We start from the raw sequence: 18165 nt of genomic DNA, 5'->3' as shown, positions 1-18165 counted from the left end.
GAAAGGTCTGTAATCTTATTTTTAATAGGACAATTTCATGTAATGTAAACCGAAAAATGCATTCCACAGTGTTCAATGGGATTAGCTGCCTGGAAAGTCTATACTATAAGGATTGTAGTCAGTTCATTATATGTTGTAGTCGACTTAGTAAATCTGCATTCATTTGCATATGAGGGGGAACAATATTTGTTGCACATGGGAAAGTAACAGTTCTAAAGCAGAGAGGAGGAACCAACATGATTGGATTACGACTTCTGTCAGGCACAGCCAGCATGCCCAATGGTCAGGGATGATGGGAATTGGAGTCCAATAACAGCTGGAGGAAGTCGCATAGCTGTGTTGGCCTGGAAGGGTAACATTTCTTGTTATATTCAATGCAACACTGTTGAAGTCACTTAATGGTATTCTTGTTCCGCTCAGGAATGTTTTGTGCTGGAATAACATTGTAGCACAAAAGAATGCATAAGGTCGCTGGTAACTTCGTTGCACAATGGATTGTTGCACAATCTCTTGCGTGAGATTCCTCTGTTGCGCAACATTTTGAATCTCTTTGATAAAGAGATGGGCCAGGCTCAGACCAGTGTTTAACAATGTGTTCATAATGTATGCTATCTGGAAGTATGCTGTACTGTACGGTGTATGAAAAGTGAGGCATGCTTTTTCCACTGTGCACTAGTATATGAGAGATTTGTTATAGCATAGCAGGTGCTATAAATTTAGACCAGAGATGCAAAAAATTTGAATCGTAATAACTGAAAGTTGTTTTTATTTATTTATGGTGGAAATGCACCAAGGCAAATAAATGTTGGATACCAGAAGAGGTAATGGAAATAAAAATGCAAGTACAAAAAGAAAACCAATTTTATGTTATTATTTGAAAAAAAACCCATACCTGAACATTTCTGAGAGTTAATGTTGTATATTGGGGTGTGGAACCTTTGGCCTGCAAGCCAATCTTGGCTGACTAGAGTGTCCAATTTGGCCTGTGATGCCATTTCCCCCAAATCGTTTCCACCTGCCAATCAACCAACACCATTTGTGTTCTTCAGTCACTCTTGGACTCCAACTTCCACCAGTCCCAGCCAGCATAATCAACAGCCAGGGTTGATGGAAGCTGTAGCCCTGCAACAACTGGAGGTCCACACCTGATATATGAAGGCATTTCAACACCTGCTATATCCAGGATGTTGCTGGGCTCCCATCTCTCAATGCTGAGGTTCCTGCAGCATTTAGAGGGCCATAGGCGGGTCTTGAAGCAACTTCATACACCTGTGGCCTTCTAGATGTTGTTGGACTCCCAATGCACTCGGTCCCAGACAGCAAGTCCAATAGTTGGAGATGATGAGAGAGCTGGGTTTGGGGTGTGTCCTTCTGCAGTATCTGGAGGACCACAGGTTTCCCAATATAGCAGGTCTTGAAGCAACTTCATACCCCAGGAGTGAGGATTTGTGTTGGACTCCCAGCTCCCACCATCCGGATTTGTGTCGGACTCTAACTCCTATCCCCCCTGACTGTTTCCCCTGCTGGCTGGGACCTACAGGTGTTGGCAGTCCTGGCAACAATGGCAATATCCAAATGGACCATTTCAGGAACTACTGCTAGGGTGGAGCAGTTGGAGGGGGGGGTGTCATGTCATTGATTTTATTTTGCCTCTGGTCCTGAAGTCACTTCAAAGCAATCTATTCCAATCTGTTGCAGCCTGACAGGATGACCGCTCTGGAATTTGTCACACACACATACACACGTGTGAGAAAAATTGCCAATCTGTCTATGCTTGGCTACCCAGAGCTAAACCACATGACCTTTCTTTCCTCCTCCTCCTCGTTTTATTTTGACAAAGTAATAATCATAAATAAATAAGAATAAAAATGTGCACCCCACCACCGAGACCATTCTATTGTAACTACCCAACCTCCCAAAATTTCAACACCTCTGGCGATGGTTTGACCCCTTTCCGTTTTAACAGTACAAATTCTACAAACACCTTCCATATCTCCTCGAAATCATTTCTCCTGCATATCCCCAGTCTTACCTTAATGGCTCTTGTCAATTTATCATTAATAGTTATATCCCACACCTCTTTATGCCATTCTTCCATTTTATATTCTGCTTGCCCCTTCCACTTCCTGGCTATAATAATTCGTGCAGCTTTCAATAAATTTGTGAGCAGGTCCTTCATAGTCTGTGAACCTTCCCACCCCATGGTAAATTGATAATAATAATAATGCTACCTCTGGACTTTTCACACACCTTCCAAACATGCGGAGAGGACACATGACTTGACAGAGAGAAAGAAAAAAAGAGAGAGAGAAAGGGAGGGAGGGAGAGGGAGAGAGGGAGAGAGAGAGAGAGAGAGGGAGAGGGAGAGAGAGAGGGGGGGGAGAGAGAGAGAGAGAGAGAAATAGGAGACAGCCTTTTCCAATTGGAATAAAGGACAATCCTGTATCATACAGCACAGGAGCAGTGCCGGATTTATGTATGAGCTAAACAAGCTATAGCTTAGGGCCCCACTCTCTTGGGGAGCCCAAAAAAATTTTAAGGGGAAAAAACCTCAATGTACATTTCCAAAATATAAGATAAAAATGGTTTGCTCATTTCTATATATAGGGTGCCTACATTCTGCATGTGCAAATAGATACCTATTAGGTCTGTAAATTACCATATAGCATATATTCAACACAAAAAAGAGCGACAATTTGTTGTTGGCAAAGGACAGCTGGACATATAAAGGCCCCCATTACCTTCAGTAGCTTAGGGCCTTATCAAACCTAATTCCGGCCCTGCTTCCGCCCCATGGTAAATTGATAATAATAAAGCTACCTCTGGACCTTTCACACACCCTTCCAGACACGCGGAGAGGACCCATGACTTGACTGAGAAAGAGAGAGATAGATAAATAAATAAATAAATAAATAAATAGGAGACAGCATTTCCCAATTGGAGTAAGGGACAATCCTGTATCCTACAACACAGGAGGAACCCCTAACTGCACTCCAGCCAGTGCCAGATTTACGTATAAGCTAAACAAGCTATAACTTAAGGCCCCACTCTCTTGGGGGCCCCAAAAAACTTTAAGGGAAAAAAACCTTAAGGAAAAAATTTTAAAGGAAAAAAATAAAGTGAGAGATGGCGCCGCAACCCCAGAGTCGGTCATGACTGGACCTTTAATAATAATAATAATAATAATAATAATAATAATAATAGTAATAATGCAACCTCTGGACCTTTCACACACCCTTCCAGACACGGGGAGAAGACCCACGACTTGACAGACAGATAGATAGATAGATAGATAGATAGATAGATAGATGATAGATAGATGATAGATAGATAGAACAAAAAAAAATTCCTTCCAGTAGCACCTTAAAGACCAACTAAGTTGGTCTCTGAGCTACTGGAAGGAATTTTTTTTTGTTTTGGCTATGGCAGACCAACACGGCTACCTATCCGTAGATAGATAGATAGATAGATAGATAGATAGATAGATAGATAGATAGATAGATAGAGACAGCATTTCCCAATTGGAATAAGGGACAATCCTGTATCCTACAGCACAGGAGGGACCCCTAGCTGCCCCCCAGCAGCCCACCCCGCTCTCAGGAAGGGGGAGCCCAGGGCGCTAGCTGGCTGCAGCTGCTCTCCCCTTCCTCCTCTCCCCCAGGCTGGATATCGCCCCGTCCCCACGAGCGAGCCCAGCCGCCCTTTCCCTCGCCGGCCCCCGGCCTCCTCCCTGGGCGTCGCCTCTTGTTTCCCGCCGGGCCGCTTAGGTCGTCGCCCTCCGCTGACTTCCGGCGTTGCCGGGGAGCCGCCGGGAGCGGGGGATGCTGCCGGGCGGAGGCAGAAGGGGCGGCTGGCGGGACGGGCGGCCGGGATGGAGCTCCCGTGAGGCGGCGGAGGAGGCGGCCGGGGGTGGGAGCGGGGCGAGCGCAGGAGGAGGGTGGCAGCCCATGGCGGCGGGGCGCCGGCTGTGAGGCCAGCGGCGGCGGCGGCGGCGGCGGCAGCGACTCCCCAGCCCTCGCCTGCCTTCCGCCGCCCCCAGCACCCGCAGCTCCCTCGCCAGCCTCGCGGAGCCTGCCCCGACCTGCAGCCGCCCTCAACACGGAGGCCCAGGCACCCGAGCGGCGGGAGGAGGAGGCGGAGGAGGAGGAGGAGGAGGAGGAGGAGGAGGAAAATGAAGCTCCTGAAGCCGACCTGGGTCAACCACAGCGGTGAGCCAGAGGGGGACGCGGGGCTTCTCGGGCAAGGTGTGCGAGAGCATGTGCAGAGAGCCGACCCACGCACCCCACGCCCAAGGCGCTGGCGAGGTGCTCTCGGATTATGTCCATGTGCCCTGCCTCTCCGGCAGGCCCCGGAGCAGCAGGGGGAGGAGGGCTGAGCATGTGCAGAGTTCCACACACACACCTGTTCTCCTGCTAAAGGGGTAGGGTTGGCTCCGAGCATGTGCAGCTGGAGGGATCTCGGAGCATGTGCAGAGTTCCACCCCCACCCCCCTGTTCTCCTCGTAAAGAATTAGGGTTGGCTGGGAGCATGTGCAGCTGGAGGGATCTCGGAGCATGTGCAGAGTTCCACACCCACACCCACCCACCTGTTCTCCTTCTAAAGAATTAGGGTTGGCTTGGAGCATGTGCAGCTGGAGGGATCTCGGAGCATGTGCAGAGTTCCACACCCACCTGTTCTCCTTCTAAAGAATTAGGGTTGGCTCGGAGCATGTGCAGCTGGAGGGATCTTGGAGCATGTGCAGAGTTCCACCCCCACCCACCTGTTCTCCTCCTAAAGAATTAGGCTTGGCTTGGAGCATGTGCAGCTGGAGGGATCTCTGAGCATGTGCAGAGTTTCTCTCTCTCACAAACACACACACACCTGTTCTCCTTTTAAAGAATTAGGGTTGGCTTGTTTAGCCTTCTACGATAGGGCTCCAGAGAAGCTGAGAGATCTCTAGGCATGTGCAGAGTTTCACACCCACCCACACCTGTTCTCCCCCTAAAGGAGTTGGGTTGGGCTCCGGAGAAGTCAAGGGATATCTGGGCATGTGTGGAGTGTCACATACAAACACACCTCTTCTCCTCCTAAAGAATTAGGGTTGACTCAGAGCATGTGCAGAATCCTCAGTTGGGCTCCGGAGAAGCCAAGAGGTCTCTGGGCATGTGTAGAGTCACTCTTTTCTTCGTTGCTGAGGAAGCCCTGATGCAGTTGATGGGTGTTCTACAGCACACACCTAGGAACCTGCTTTGCATTGAATCAGGTTGTCAATCTGTCTCCGAAGGGTCTCTGCAGAGTGGTGGCCCCTTCTCTTTATTACTGAGGTATCCATTGGGCATACCCCACACACTTGGTGTGAAACAGATAGGGGTTTCCAGGGTGCAGTTCAGTGAACGTGACTTTCTCTGAGTAAGATTTTTACTTATTTTATTTCCTTGCATTTACATTCCATCTTACTTCCATCATGGAACCCAGAGTGGCTTAGCTTTAGAAAAATAGTTGCCCTGCATGCCTTCTGGCTGTGCTCTGAGATCAGACCATACTTTGGGACACACAGGGCAATCTCTGAAAGTTTCTGAGCACATGCAGTGTTGTAAACTCATATATACATATACATATAAAGGTAAAGGGACCCCTGACCATTGGGTCCAGCCGTGACCGACTCTGGGGTTGCGGCGCTCATCTTGCTTTATTGGCCGAGGGAGCTGGCGTACAGCTTCCGGGTCATGTGGCCAGCATGACTAAGCCGCTTCTGGCGAACCAGAGCAGCGCACGGAAACACCGTTTACCTTCCCGCCAGAGCGGTACCTATTTATCTACTTGCACTTTGACATGCTTTCGAACTGCTAGGTTGGCAGGAGGAGGGACCGAGCAATGGGAGCTCACTCCGTCGCAGGGATTCGAACCGCCAACCTTCTGTGGCTTAACCCACAGTCCTAGGCTCTGTGGTTTAACCCACAGCGCCACCCGTGTCACTGCATATACATATATAAAATACAAAGCTAGGTGCCAAATGGCTCCTTAAACCAAGGTTACAGTTGCCAAAATGGGATGTCTAGTTGCCATTTTGGGGTAAGATGGCTCTAAAGAACTGCTGGCGCAAGTCTTTACTGCACTTGTGCAGCTTGGAAAGCAAACCAACCCTATAGAGCTCTTTGCATTAAGCTAAGTAACTTTTACAAGATGTCAACTGCAAGCCCTTAATCTGACAGTTTGCAAAAGGAGTAGAGCAAGGAAAGAGCTTTTCTGTGCTACTTTAAGTAGGTGTTAATAGCATACTGCTTCAGTATAATCATACCCCATGACAGCTGTGGGAAACTGGGCCTGTGGGGGTGGAGTGGGGTCATCATGTTGTTTGAGCCTTGAGGCCATTTTGATCAAGTCATACCTACCTCCCATATACCTGATCAGGTGTGTTTCAGGTAAAGATGTGGCTGAGCAGAAACAGGGTTTGTAGGCACTGCAAAGCGCTGTGCCCTTGGCTTTATAAACCCTGATGATCAGCTGGCCGTTATGTATGTATGTATTGTCGTGACCGACTCTGGGGTTGCGGCGCTCATCTCACTTTAGTGGCCGAGGGAGCCGGCGTACAACTTCCGGGTCATGTGGCCAGCAGGACTAAGCCGCTTCTGGCGAACCAGAGCAGCGCATGGAAACACCGTTTTACCTTCCCGCCAGAGCGGTACCTATTTATCTACTTGCACTTTGACGGGCTTTTGAACTGCTAGGTTGGCAGGAGCAGGGACCGAGCAACGGGAGCTCACCCCGTCGCGGGGATTCGAACTGCCAACCTTCTGATCGGCAAGCCCTAGGCTCTGTGGTTTAACCCACAGCGCCACCCGCGTCCCTGTATGTATGTATGTATGTATGCATATGTCGCTTATATTCCCAAATGGCTGTGTGACAGTGACCTGACTTGGCAAGCTCCAGCAATCAGCTGATCCTTGGCACTTGCAGAATGCTGTTCACAGTACTAAGTTCACAGGACCGGAGACCATCAGTTGATCCTTGACACTTTCCACTGTGATGTCTGGTGATTAACAGGTGGGGCAGCCCCATCTTCCTGTCAAATGTGGCCTGGGGCAAGCGGGGAGGTGATAAGGGAGATAATGATTTGGACTGTGGGTCACATACAGTTCTCTACCTTTGCTCTGATATGTAAGGCCTGATTGTATGGTGACAGTGGGAATGTGTATCAGGCTAAAGAAAGGATTTACAGTTTTTAAAATGCTGCTGTTCCTCTTGGGGTGGAGATTGACCAGAGAGGTTCCCAAGGCTCGTTGCTTTGTCATTCAGAGAGAATTAGATTATAGGATGTGAATAAATGGTTCCACTGGACCAGACAGGCTGATTGGGTTGCATAGCAAACCTCCTTCCTGCATCAGACCAGGCCTAATTTAAATATTATTTACCCGATGCACAGAACACAAGAAAGCGCATAGTCTGAGGATGCAGAGCATAACTTTTAAAAAGCCCCTTACCAGGTGTGCATCACCCAGATTTCTGAGCTGCTGCACATTGTGCAGTTCTTACAGCACAGTCTTGACCATGTCTACTCAGAAGTAAGTTCTGTTGAATTCATCATGTCTTACTCCCAGGTAAGTGGGGTTAGGATTGCAGCCTTAAACTTTGTTCTTTGCATACAGCATCAGTATAAATAAGTGTTTTTTTCAGTGGGGGGGGGGATGTGTTTTCTTGGATTAAATAACATCTAAAGTGGGTCACCATTGCTCTGTCCATTTATTCAGCACGGGAGACAAGTGCACCAGAGAGCTGAGCTTTAATCTGGAAGGACAGGAAATTGGAAGTCTGTGTGTTTTGAGGAGAGAGGGGCGAAGTAATCCACCCCACCTACCACATGCTGCAGAAGTTCAGCTGGATACCGTATCATTTACCTTGTCTCAGAAATATCCCCTTACCTGATGGTCTGCAGAGACAGGCTGGTGCGACTTCTTTTGGTGTTTAGGGTGGTTTAGTGTTAGGATAGCTTGCTGTTGTTTAGGGGTGCTTTAGAGCCCTGCTAGGGATACGGGTGGCGCTGTGGGTTAAACCACAGAGCCTAGGGCTTGCTGATCGGAAGGTCAGCGGTTCAAATCCTCACGACGGGGTGAGCTCCTGTTGTTCGGTCCCAGCTCCTGCCCACCTAGCAGTTCGAAAGCACGCCAGTGCAAGTAGATAAATAGGTACCGCTCCGGCGGGAAGGTAAACGGTGTTTCCGTGCGCTGCTCTGGTTCGCCAGAAGCGGCTTAGTCCTGCTGGCCACATGACCTGGAAGCTGTACGCCGGTTCCATCAGCCAATAAAGCGAGATGAGCGCCACAACCCCAGAGTCGGTCACGACTCGACCTAATGGGCAGGGGTCCCTTTACCAAGAGCCCTGCTAGAGCAGGTTGGAAGGAATTCCCAGAGCGCATACGTCCACAATTTATTCTGGATGGGTACATAATTCTTTCCCTGCCTGTTCTACTATTTAACACTGAGCAGCATTCATTGTCTTACCCTTTTCAAATCACTCTTTGTCAATAGCCTAGAATAGTTGGTCTATGAAGCAAACTTACTTAACCGGAAGCCCCATGCTTTGTGGAAGAGGTTTCATGCTCTAACGTTGCATCTCTGTGTGATTTCATATATAAAGCTGCAGTTGAGAGCTCCTTTAGAAATTTGTTGTAAAGGCTGATCCGGTCCCACTCTGAAACACACATACACAGCAATGAAAAGGTTGGGTCATGTGGCAAAGACCTCCCTGCAAGAATGCAGGGGTTGGCATCCCTCGGCTAGGACTTTCATGCCCTGCTGGCCTCTGGGAAGCTCACATCTATGATCTATTCAGACACTGTAGGAAGCAGAACGCCAGATTAGACCTTTAGTCTAATCCAGCAGGGCTGCCCTTTTTGAGTTAAGCCTGCTTTAGAGGTCTGTTGCTTGTGGATTTTGAAAAAAGACTCTGGCAAAGTCGCTGATATTGAAGATCACTATTAACCACGCCAAGAATTCCAACTGAAAATGCTCAGAGGCATTGGTTTATGCCGTGGTCCTCTTCAGTGTCTGAGTAATATCTTGTGTTGGGCCTTCAAAAAGTGGCAAGTTTTCATGGTTCACAAAGTGCAAAAAACGGTACCAGTTCCGAAGAGGATAGGTGAACACAGATGTTTTAGCAAGTGAAAGGAAAATGATTAAGTTTTTAACGTATCAGATGCAGTCTGTGTTCTTGATATCACCTATCCCTGGGGGGCGGGGAGAGGATGCCTTAAAGAAAATTAGTGTGACTTTTGATGAGAATGCTTTCAAAGTGTCAAGGTGTACTTATTTACTACACTTACCGTATTTTTCGCTCTATAGGACGCACCCGACCATAAGATGCGCCTAGTTTTAGAGGGGGAGAACAAGGAAAAAAATTCTCTCCTTCTCTGCACAGCACCCCTTAAGCGAAGCGGCAGGAGAAACGGAGAGGGAAAGCTGTGCAGCGCCTCTCCAGCAAAGCGAAGCCAGGAGAGCAAAAGGGATCAGTGCGCACCGACCCCTCTCGCTCTCCAGGCTTCAGCGAAAGCAACGCGAAGCCTCCGGAGCGCAGTGGGAGCTCCCGCTGCGCTCCGGAGGCTTTGCGTTGCTTTCGCTGAAGCCATGGAGCCTGCATTCGCTCCATAAGACGCACATACATTCCCCCTTAATTTTTGGAGGGGAAAAAGTGCGTCTTATAGAGCGAAAAATACAGTATCTATCTGCTTTCTTCTGTCATGGAACTGGATAGGGTTTGCCAGGCATTGCCCAAAGCTAGACAGTGCCCTCAGTCCAGTGTAAGAAATTAGCCAGGCTCGTTTGTTATTGGGTCCAATTGTGACCATGTGGAGATCTCTAGATGCCAGGCTGGCAACTGTCATCTCCATCTGGCTGGCCCCTGTAGCAGGTAAGCAGGAAGAGCTCATTTATTGCATTTATATCCTGCCCTTTTCCTCCAAGGAGTCCATGGTTCACAGACCACCCCACCATCTCACTTAATCCCTACAGTGATCTTGTGAGGTAGGTTGATAAAGTTTGACTTGGCCAAGGTCACCCAGTTAGTTTCATGACTGAGTGGGGATTTGAACCCTGATCTCTCAGGTCCTACACTGGCTTCCTAGAGTACTCCTCTTTGGGTCAGCTATATAAATTAAGTAGGTAAACAAATATGGGGAAAGCAGAATGCCAGTTGTAGAAGGATCTGAAATATTTTACTTGAAGTTAGAATTGGTTTTATTCAGGATTGTTTTATTTTATATTTTAATGCGTTGTAAACCACTTTGAGGGTTTCCCCCAAATATTCTTTAAAATACAAAGTGGTATAGAAATGAAATGAAAAATCATAATAATACCTCTCATTATTATTATTTTTTAAAAGGCGCCTAGACATTCCGATGTGGAAAGTGCAACCAAGGTTTAAGGTGCCATTTGGCGATTAGCTTATATTTCTGAGTTTTTAACACTCTTTATGTTCCTCTTGTTGTGACTGTATAGGCTTGGCAGGTACAATTTGTTAGCTAGGCCAAAAGCTATACCTACTGAAATTTTGTTTTCTGCACCAGTGTCAAAGGTAGAAAGAGTTCCTTCCACCTTCTGTTGCTTCTGTGCTTTTCCTTCCTCATTTATTTCCTCTTTTAAAAACAAAACAAAAACCTAAATATACAAGCAGAAAGAGATTGTGGTAGAACCGCTGTTGTGGCTAGGGCTGGGTTATGGTATATCAGTATAGCGTCCAAAATGGGTTTGAAGTCCAAATTGTGATATTGGTTTCATAGTTTTTGACCTGGCCAATATATTGCAGATCATGGGGTGTGGGTGTGCGCTATGCAAAAATTGCAATGTGGGGAAAAGCATGAAGCCAGCCAATGCCTTTACATAGCTCCATCCTTATTTCTGACATTGTGATATATCAGTATATTGCGATGCTTTGTTGTTGATGTTTAGTTGATTAGTCGTGTCCGACTCTTCGTGACCCCATGGACCAGAGTACGCCAGGCACTCCTGTCTTCCACTGCCTCCTGCAGTTTGGTCAGACTCATGCTGGTAGCTTCGAGAACACTATCCTTGTGCCCTCCATCTTTCCCAACATCAGGGTCTTTTCCAGGGAGTCTTCTCTTCTCATGAGGTGGCCAAAGTATTGGAGCCTCAGCTTCAGGATCTGTCCTTCCAGTGAGCACTCAGGGCTGATTTCCTAAAGAATGGATAGGTTTGATCTTCTTGCAGTCCATGGGACTCTCAAGAGTCTCCTCCAGCACCATAATTCAAAAGCATCTGAGCATTTTCAGTTGGAATTCTTGGCGTGGTTAATAGTGATCTGGCGATCAGCCTTCTTTATGGTCCAGTTCTCACTTCCATACATCACTACTGGGAAAACCATAGCTTTAACTATATGGACCTTTGTTGGCAAGGTGATGTCTCTGCTTTTTAAGATGCTGCCTAGGTTTATCATTGTTTTCTCCCAAGAAGCAGGCGTCTCTTAATTTCGTGGCTTGTATCACCATCTGTAGTGATCATGGAGCCCAAGAAAGTAAAATCTCTCACTGCCTCCATTTCTTCCCCTTCTATTTGCCAGGATGCTTAACTGGTGATATATCACGAAGCTGAAAACCAGATATTGCCCAGCCTTAGTTGCGACCTACCTTAGATCAGATCTTGTCTTCCATGAATGCTAGTGCACACTTCCAAACGCTAAGAGCAGAAGGCTTAGTTGGAGCCTGGTTATGACCCCTTCAAAGGTGGGAAACCCCGTAACTGTGAAAATAATGAGACAGAAAGCAACCTGGGCCATACCATTTTGGAATGTGTACCTTAGGGCAGTTGATATTGACTTCAGGGGGAAACGGAAGAGTAAATGCTAGTTCCTGCAGCATAATGTACTGTTGTGGTTGGTGCTTGTGTGCGGCGTGCCTTTGGGCTGGAACGCTGTAGCTTGGATAGTTGCGGAAGAAAATTTTGTCCCAAACTACGCAAGCATTCCAAACCAAGGCAAGCTGTCATTAGGGAAATTACTATAACTAGGCAACTTGTTCATAAGAATGCTGATTGTAGGGTATTTGGCTAGCAAAGCTGGTTGTAAAGTGATGCCCGTAGAAAATAACGGCATTGATCTGTCCCTATCCAGCCTTCATAGCTCTGAACTGCTGTAGTAAGAAAGGAAAGAATCGGGAACCATCTAAATTAAGTAGTATTAAGAGGCATATCGGGACGCGGGTGGCGCTGTGGGTTAAGCCACAGAGCCTAGGACTTGCCGATCGGAAGGTCGGTGGTTCAAATCCCCGCGATGGGGTAAGCTCCCGTTGCTCAGTGCCCTGCTCCTGCCAACCTAGCAGTTTGAAAGCACGTCAAAAGTGCAAGTAGATAAATAGGTACCGTTCCAGCGGGAAGGTAAACGGCGTTTCCGTGCACCGCTCTGGTTTGCCAGAAGCAGCTTAGTCATGCTGGCCACATGACCCGGAAGCTGTACGCCGGCTCCCTCGGCCAATAAAGCGAGATGAGCGCCGCAACCCCATAGTCGGCCACAACTGGACCTAATGGTCAGGGGTCCCTTCACCTTTACCTTAAGAGGCATATCACACTCCTTCCTAAGTAATAAAACACTAGGTTCACCGTGGAGATACTTCCAACAGAGGGAGAAATGCTTGAAACATGCAGATGTTCTGCGACAAGGGTCGGCAATTTTTTTTAGCGGTGGGCTGGTCCACTGTCCCTTGTGGCAGGCTGGGGGGGTGGGGAGCTGGAAGAAGAGGTGAGGGGGGCAAGTACCGTATTTTTCCATGTATAGACTAGGTTTTTTTCCTTTACAATAATGTCAAAAATAGGGGACGTCTTATACACGGGGGCAACTTATAGATGGAAAAATATGGTATTCCTTCTCCCTAGCCCCAGCTGCTGTGCTGCTGCCACTGCCACCACCACTGCCACCGCCACCGCCGCGTCTTCTCGTGGGTAGGCAGAGTGAGCTCCTCCACTCTGCTGTCTGGCCCACAGGAGCACCAGGGCTGTGGCATCAGTGGCGTAGCGTGGGTTGTCAAGTAATTTGCACCCCCTAACCCATAGATTTGCGCCCCCTAACCCGTGGTTTTGCGCCCCCTAACCCCCAGATGTTGCGCCTGGTGCGGCCGGCCCCCCTGCACCCCCCACGCTACGCCACTGGGTGGCATAGCTCAGTTGGTTAGAGTGTGATGCTGATAACACCAAGGTTGTAGGTTCAATCCCTGTGTGGGACAGCTGCATATTCCTTCATTGCAGGAATATGATTCTAGCATATTTTAACTCTGAGATCCTAGCATGTTCAGGCTTTTAAGATCTTTGGAATATACATAATCTACTCAAACATATTGATTTAAATATTTTAGGGCGGAATGGGACCTCAATGGTTTATCAAGTGCAATCTCCTGCACGAAGCTAAAATCCTTCCCAAAACTATCAGTTTTGGTAGGTTTGCAAATAGTGCTATGAAAACATAGCTGTGTGTACCGTTCCTTATCTTGCTGTTTCCAGACAGCTAATCCCTGTAATCCCAGTGTTTCATCCTTTGCTCATCTGTTACCAGACGCTCAGTCCTTGGTGGAAGAAGGTGTTCAGTAAAGTAGCCGAAACTTCATTCAGACCTCCGATGGCTGGCAGTGGGCAGTAATATCACCAATCCAAAAGACTTCACAAAACGTTATCATTCAAAATGCACATTTGGATCAACTTTTACTTAGCTTTGAGTCTTTATTCTTTTCTCCCATAAAAAAACAACCTGGAAGGTTTTGAAGGGTATTTACAATGTCTGCTTCAGTACAGTGGTACCTTGGTTCTCAGACTTACCGTATTTTTCGTTCTATAGGACGCACATTTTCCCCTCCAAAAATTAAGGGGAAATGTGTGTGCGTCCTATAGAGCGAATGCAGGCTGCGCCGCTAAGCCCAAAGCCAGAACAGGAAGACGGAGCACTGCGGAGCGCTCCGTCTCGCTGCTCTAGGTTGGGGACGGCTGCGCGCACAGCCTCTCCAGGGCAGTGGGGTGCCTTCACCCCACTGTCCTGCAGAAGCTGGCAAGGCTGTTCCCAAGCCAGAACAGCGAGACAGAGGGCTCCGTCTCGCTGCTCTAGCTTGGGGACGGCTGCGCGCACAGCCTCTCCAGGGCAGCGGGGCGCTGCGCTCCAAAGGCTTCCGGGATCTTTGAGGCTGGCGGTGGGGGAAAGCAGCGCTTCCCCCCACCGCCAGCCCCACAAGCTCTGGTAAATATACCTTGAACACACCTTGTTTTAGAGGGGGAGAACAAGAAAATTTTTTTTCCCTGTTCTCCCCCTCCTATGGTCTGGTGCGTCCAATGGAGCGAAAAATACGGTAATCCGTTCTGGAAGTCCATTCCAAAACCAAAGCGTTCTAAAACCAAGGTGTGCTTTGCCATAGAAAGTAATGCAAAATGGATTAATCCATTCCAGACTTTTAAAAACAACCCAAAAACAGCAATTTAACATGAATTTTATTTTCTAACGAGACCATTGATCCATAAAATGAAAGCAATAAATTATGTACTGCAGTCACACAATCAATCAGTAGCTGAACTGGGTCCACACAGTCACAAAAACAAAAACAAAGAGCCGCAAAAACAAAAACAGACCTCAAAATCAATAGCAAAAACAGACAGACCTCGGCGTAAAACTCAAAACAGAAGTGTGGCACTCAAAACGGAACTGTGGCAATCAAATCAGAGGCGTAACACTCCAAACGGAGCACGTTCGACTTCCGAAAAAAGTTCGCAAGCCGGAACACTTACTTCCGGGTTTGCAGTGTTTGAGTTCCAAGTTGTTTGAGTACCAAGGCGTTTGAGAACCAAGGTACCACTGTATAAGGACAACCTGTGTGCCAGACTGTCACCTAACAGCAGCTGTTCTAGTAGCAAGCTGCAGAGCAAAGGGGGAGAAAGGAAGCAGGACTCTGCTATCAGTTCTGCTGAAATACCAGCTTCCCAGACGAAGCTGCCCAAACATTTTCCATTCTAGCTGGTCAATATAAAAAACTGAAGCTTCAGATGCCTCCACACACTGCCTACTGCTCAATCCCCATCTTTCTCTTTTCAAAATTTTGTGCCAGGTCTAAAAGATTGTAAGCCTGAGAGCAGGGACTCTCTTGGTTTTCTTTATTGTTCTGTAAGCCTCCCTGACAAACTCTTTGACACTAAAAAGCAAGGTAAAAATGCTTAAACAGACAGTGTAGAAAATGGTTGAATTTCCTTCTGTTTGAATTTATTGATCCCTTTTATAAACTGGTATGTTGCCACCCCCCACCAAAATAAATGTTTTGTGCTTCGATAACGGGGGGACATTTATTGTAAGGTGTTTTCGGCACAGCTCAGTATGGAAAAGAGGCATGCTAATTAGCTAAATCAGTCAATAAAAGCATCTTGCTGTTAGCTGAAAAATGTGTGCCATCATTCCTGCAATGGAGACGCTTGGATGCAGGATACTGTGGTACCTCGGGTTACATACGCTGTAGGTTACAGACTCCACTAACCCAGAAATAGTACCTCAGGTTAAGAACTTTGCTTCAGGATGAGAACAGAAATCATTCTCTTGACGGCGCAGCGGCAGCAGCAGGCCCATAGGCTAAAGTGGTGCTTCAGGTTAAGAACAGTTTCAGGTTAAGAACGGACCTCCGGAACGAATTAAGTGCTTAACCTGAGGTACCACTGTATATGGCTAGCTACAGAAAGCCCTATGCTTAGCCTCCAGCACTTTGTTGGACGAGTGAAAAGTCAGCAGAAACCAACAAGAAGTGCCTTCTCTGTCAAGAAGTATTGAAGAAATATTTTACTTTTGCTTTTCTGTTTTCCTTTCAAAGAAAGTTGACATCTTACTAAAGATGTGATTACTTAAAATATTTTGGGAGTATTGGACCTTACAGTGGTACCTCGGGTTACAGACGCTTCAGGTTACAGAAGCTTCAGGTTACAGACTCTGCTAACCCAGAAATAGTACCTCGGGTTAAGAACTTTACCTCAGGATGAGAACAGAAATCTTGCTCGGCGGCAGCAGGAGGCCACATTAGCTAAAGTGGTGCTTCAGGTTAAGAACGGACCTCCGGAACGAATTAAGTTCGTAACCAGAGGTACCACTGTACTGTAACATTTGAACTCTGAAAATTTATTTTATCATGTTTGAAGAAGTGTTATATTATTATTATTGCTGTTTTTCCTCCTGAACTGGTCAAATTTCAACAGAAGCTCCGAGTTTCCTTTTTCTTCTCATGCCTGTGCCAAATAGGGCAGTCATCAATCCCTGTCAGACAGGAGCAAATACCTTTTTTGGCTTGTTTCAACAGGATATAAAAATAGGCCAACTGTCGGGGGAAGAAGAGGGACCAAAGAATAACGCAGCCTCAAATCTAAATAAGTTGTGGTGTTGGTGCTGGGAAGTGAAGCAGCCATCTTGATAGATGCCAAAGCCTTTAGCTTTTAAAAGTTCCCAAATGGGGCAGGTTCCAGAGTGGGATGACGATGATGATGATTGAGTTGATGAACCACTTCCCATCAAGCATCTCGTAGCAATTTCACAATAAAGAAATAAATAACATTACATACATGTTTGTGTCCAGTTTCGCTCCCTGACAATCCATAATCTACAAATCAGTAACAGAACATGGTTTTAAGTCAGACTAGCAGTTGTGGCTTGTTGGGGAGAAACAAGCCACAATCTCGGATTCAGTCATAATGACAGGTCCCCTGTCCCTGGTCTTTTTCTTGTGCAAGGAGGGAGTAAGGTAGAGGGACCCCTGACCGTTAGGTCCAGTCGTGGCCGATTCTGGGGTTGCAGCGCTCATCTCGCTTTATTGGCCGAGGGAGCCAGCGTACAGCTTCCGGGTCATGTGGCCAGCATGACTAAGCCGCTTCTGGCAAACCAGAGCAGCGCACAGAAACGCCGTTTACCTTCCCGCCGGAACATTACCTATTTATCTACTTGCACTTTTGACGTGCTTTCAAACTGCTAGGTTGGCAGGAGCAGGGCACCGAGCAACGGGAGCTCACCCCATCGCGGGGATTTGAACCACCGACCTTCCGATCGGCAAGTCCTAGGCTCTGTGGCTTAACCCACAGCGCCACCCGCGTCCCGATATGCCTCTTAATACTACTTAATTTAGATCAGTGTTTCCCAACCGGTGTTCCGCGGCACACTACTGTGCCGTCAGACATTGGCTGGTGTGCCGTGGGAGGGAGGCGGGCGAGTCGGGCGGTGAGAGGCGGCGGTGGCGAGGATCCGCGTCGAGCCGGGGGCGGCTCCGCGGTGGTGGTGCCGAGCGGCGGGGCAGCGCGTGCAAAAGGGAGGAGCGCGAGACAGCGGAGGAGGAGGAGGCCGGCATGTCCGGGCAGCAGCAGCAACAACAGCAGCAGCAACTCCCGGCGACGGCTCCTCAAGCCCCGCCGCCGCCCCCTCCTCCGCCCGCTATCGCCGCCACCACCACAACAGCCGCCGCCGCCTCAGTTGCCGCCGTCCCTCAGTCCCTCGCTCTGCTGCCTCCTCCCACCCCCAAAGCTTGGAGGTTCCCCGGCAAGGGGGAGGGAAAAAACTTTCACTTTCGTGCGTCCCTCCCGGCGTGACGCTGCGCGCTGACGTCACGGGGCGGGGCTTTAATGGTGGTGTGCCGTGAGATTTTTTTTCAGTAAACAGGTGTGCCGTTGCCCAAAAAAGTTTGGGAAACACTGATTTAGATGGTTCCCGATTCTTTCCTTTCTTACTACAGCAGTTCAGAGCTATGAAGGCTGGATGGGGACAGATCAATGCCGTTATTTTCTACGGGCATCACTTTACAACCAGCTTTGCTAGCCAAATACCCTACAATCAGCATTCTTATGAACAAGTTGCCTAGTTATAGTAATTTCCCTAATGACAGCTTGCCTTGGTTTGGAATGCTTGTGTAGTTTGGGACAAAACTTTCTTCCGCAACTATCTATTTATCTATTTGCACTTTGACGTGCTTTCGAACTGCTTAGGTTGGCAGGAGCAGGGACTGAGCAACGGGAGCTCACCCCGTCGCAGGGATTCGAACTGCCGGCCTTCTGATCGGCAAGTCCTAGGCTCTGTGGTTTAACCCACAGTGCCACCCGCGTCCCAAGGAGGGAGTAACGCAAGAGAAATGAGGCTGCATGTCTCGGCACAGTTTATTGAGCAAAGTTTCTTGGCTTAACTCAGAAATTCACGGAGGTA

At 47.9% G+C, this 18165-nt stretch overlaps 1 protein-coding gene across 1 annotated transcript in view; it reads left to right on the top strand.

Annotated features, from left to right (window-relative positions):
- Positions 1-3982: 3982 nt before the first annotated feature.
- HIRA (histone cell cycle regulator) overlaps positions 3983-18165 on the top strand; it is a 63737-nt gene continuing 49554 nt past the window's right edge. Inside the window, exon 1 of the mRNA XM_081893275.1 lies at positions 3983-4208. Coding sequence (XP_081749401.1) covers positions 4172-4208 — 37 coding nt within the window. The 5' untranslated portion in view covers positions 3983-4171. The remainder of the gene's footprint in view (positions 4209-18165) is intronic.

The sequence above is a fragment of the Podarcis melisellensis genome (assembly GCF_964234715.1).
Source record: "Podarcis melisellensis genome assembly, chromosome: 16".
NCBI classification, from domain to species: domain Eukaryota; kingdom Metazoa; phylum Chordata; class Lepidosauria; order Squamata; family Lacertidae; genus Podarcis; species Podarcis melisellensis.
Note: the sequence above shows the minus strand (reverse complement) of the source record. Positions and strands in the feature narration are given on the sequence as shown.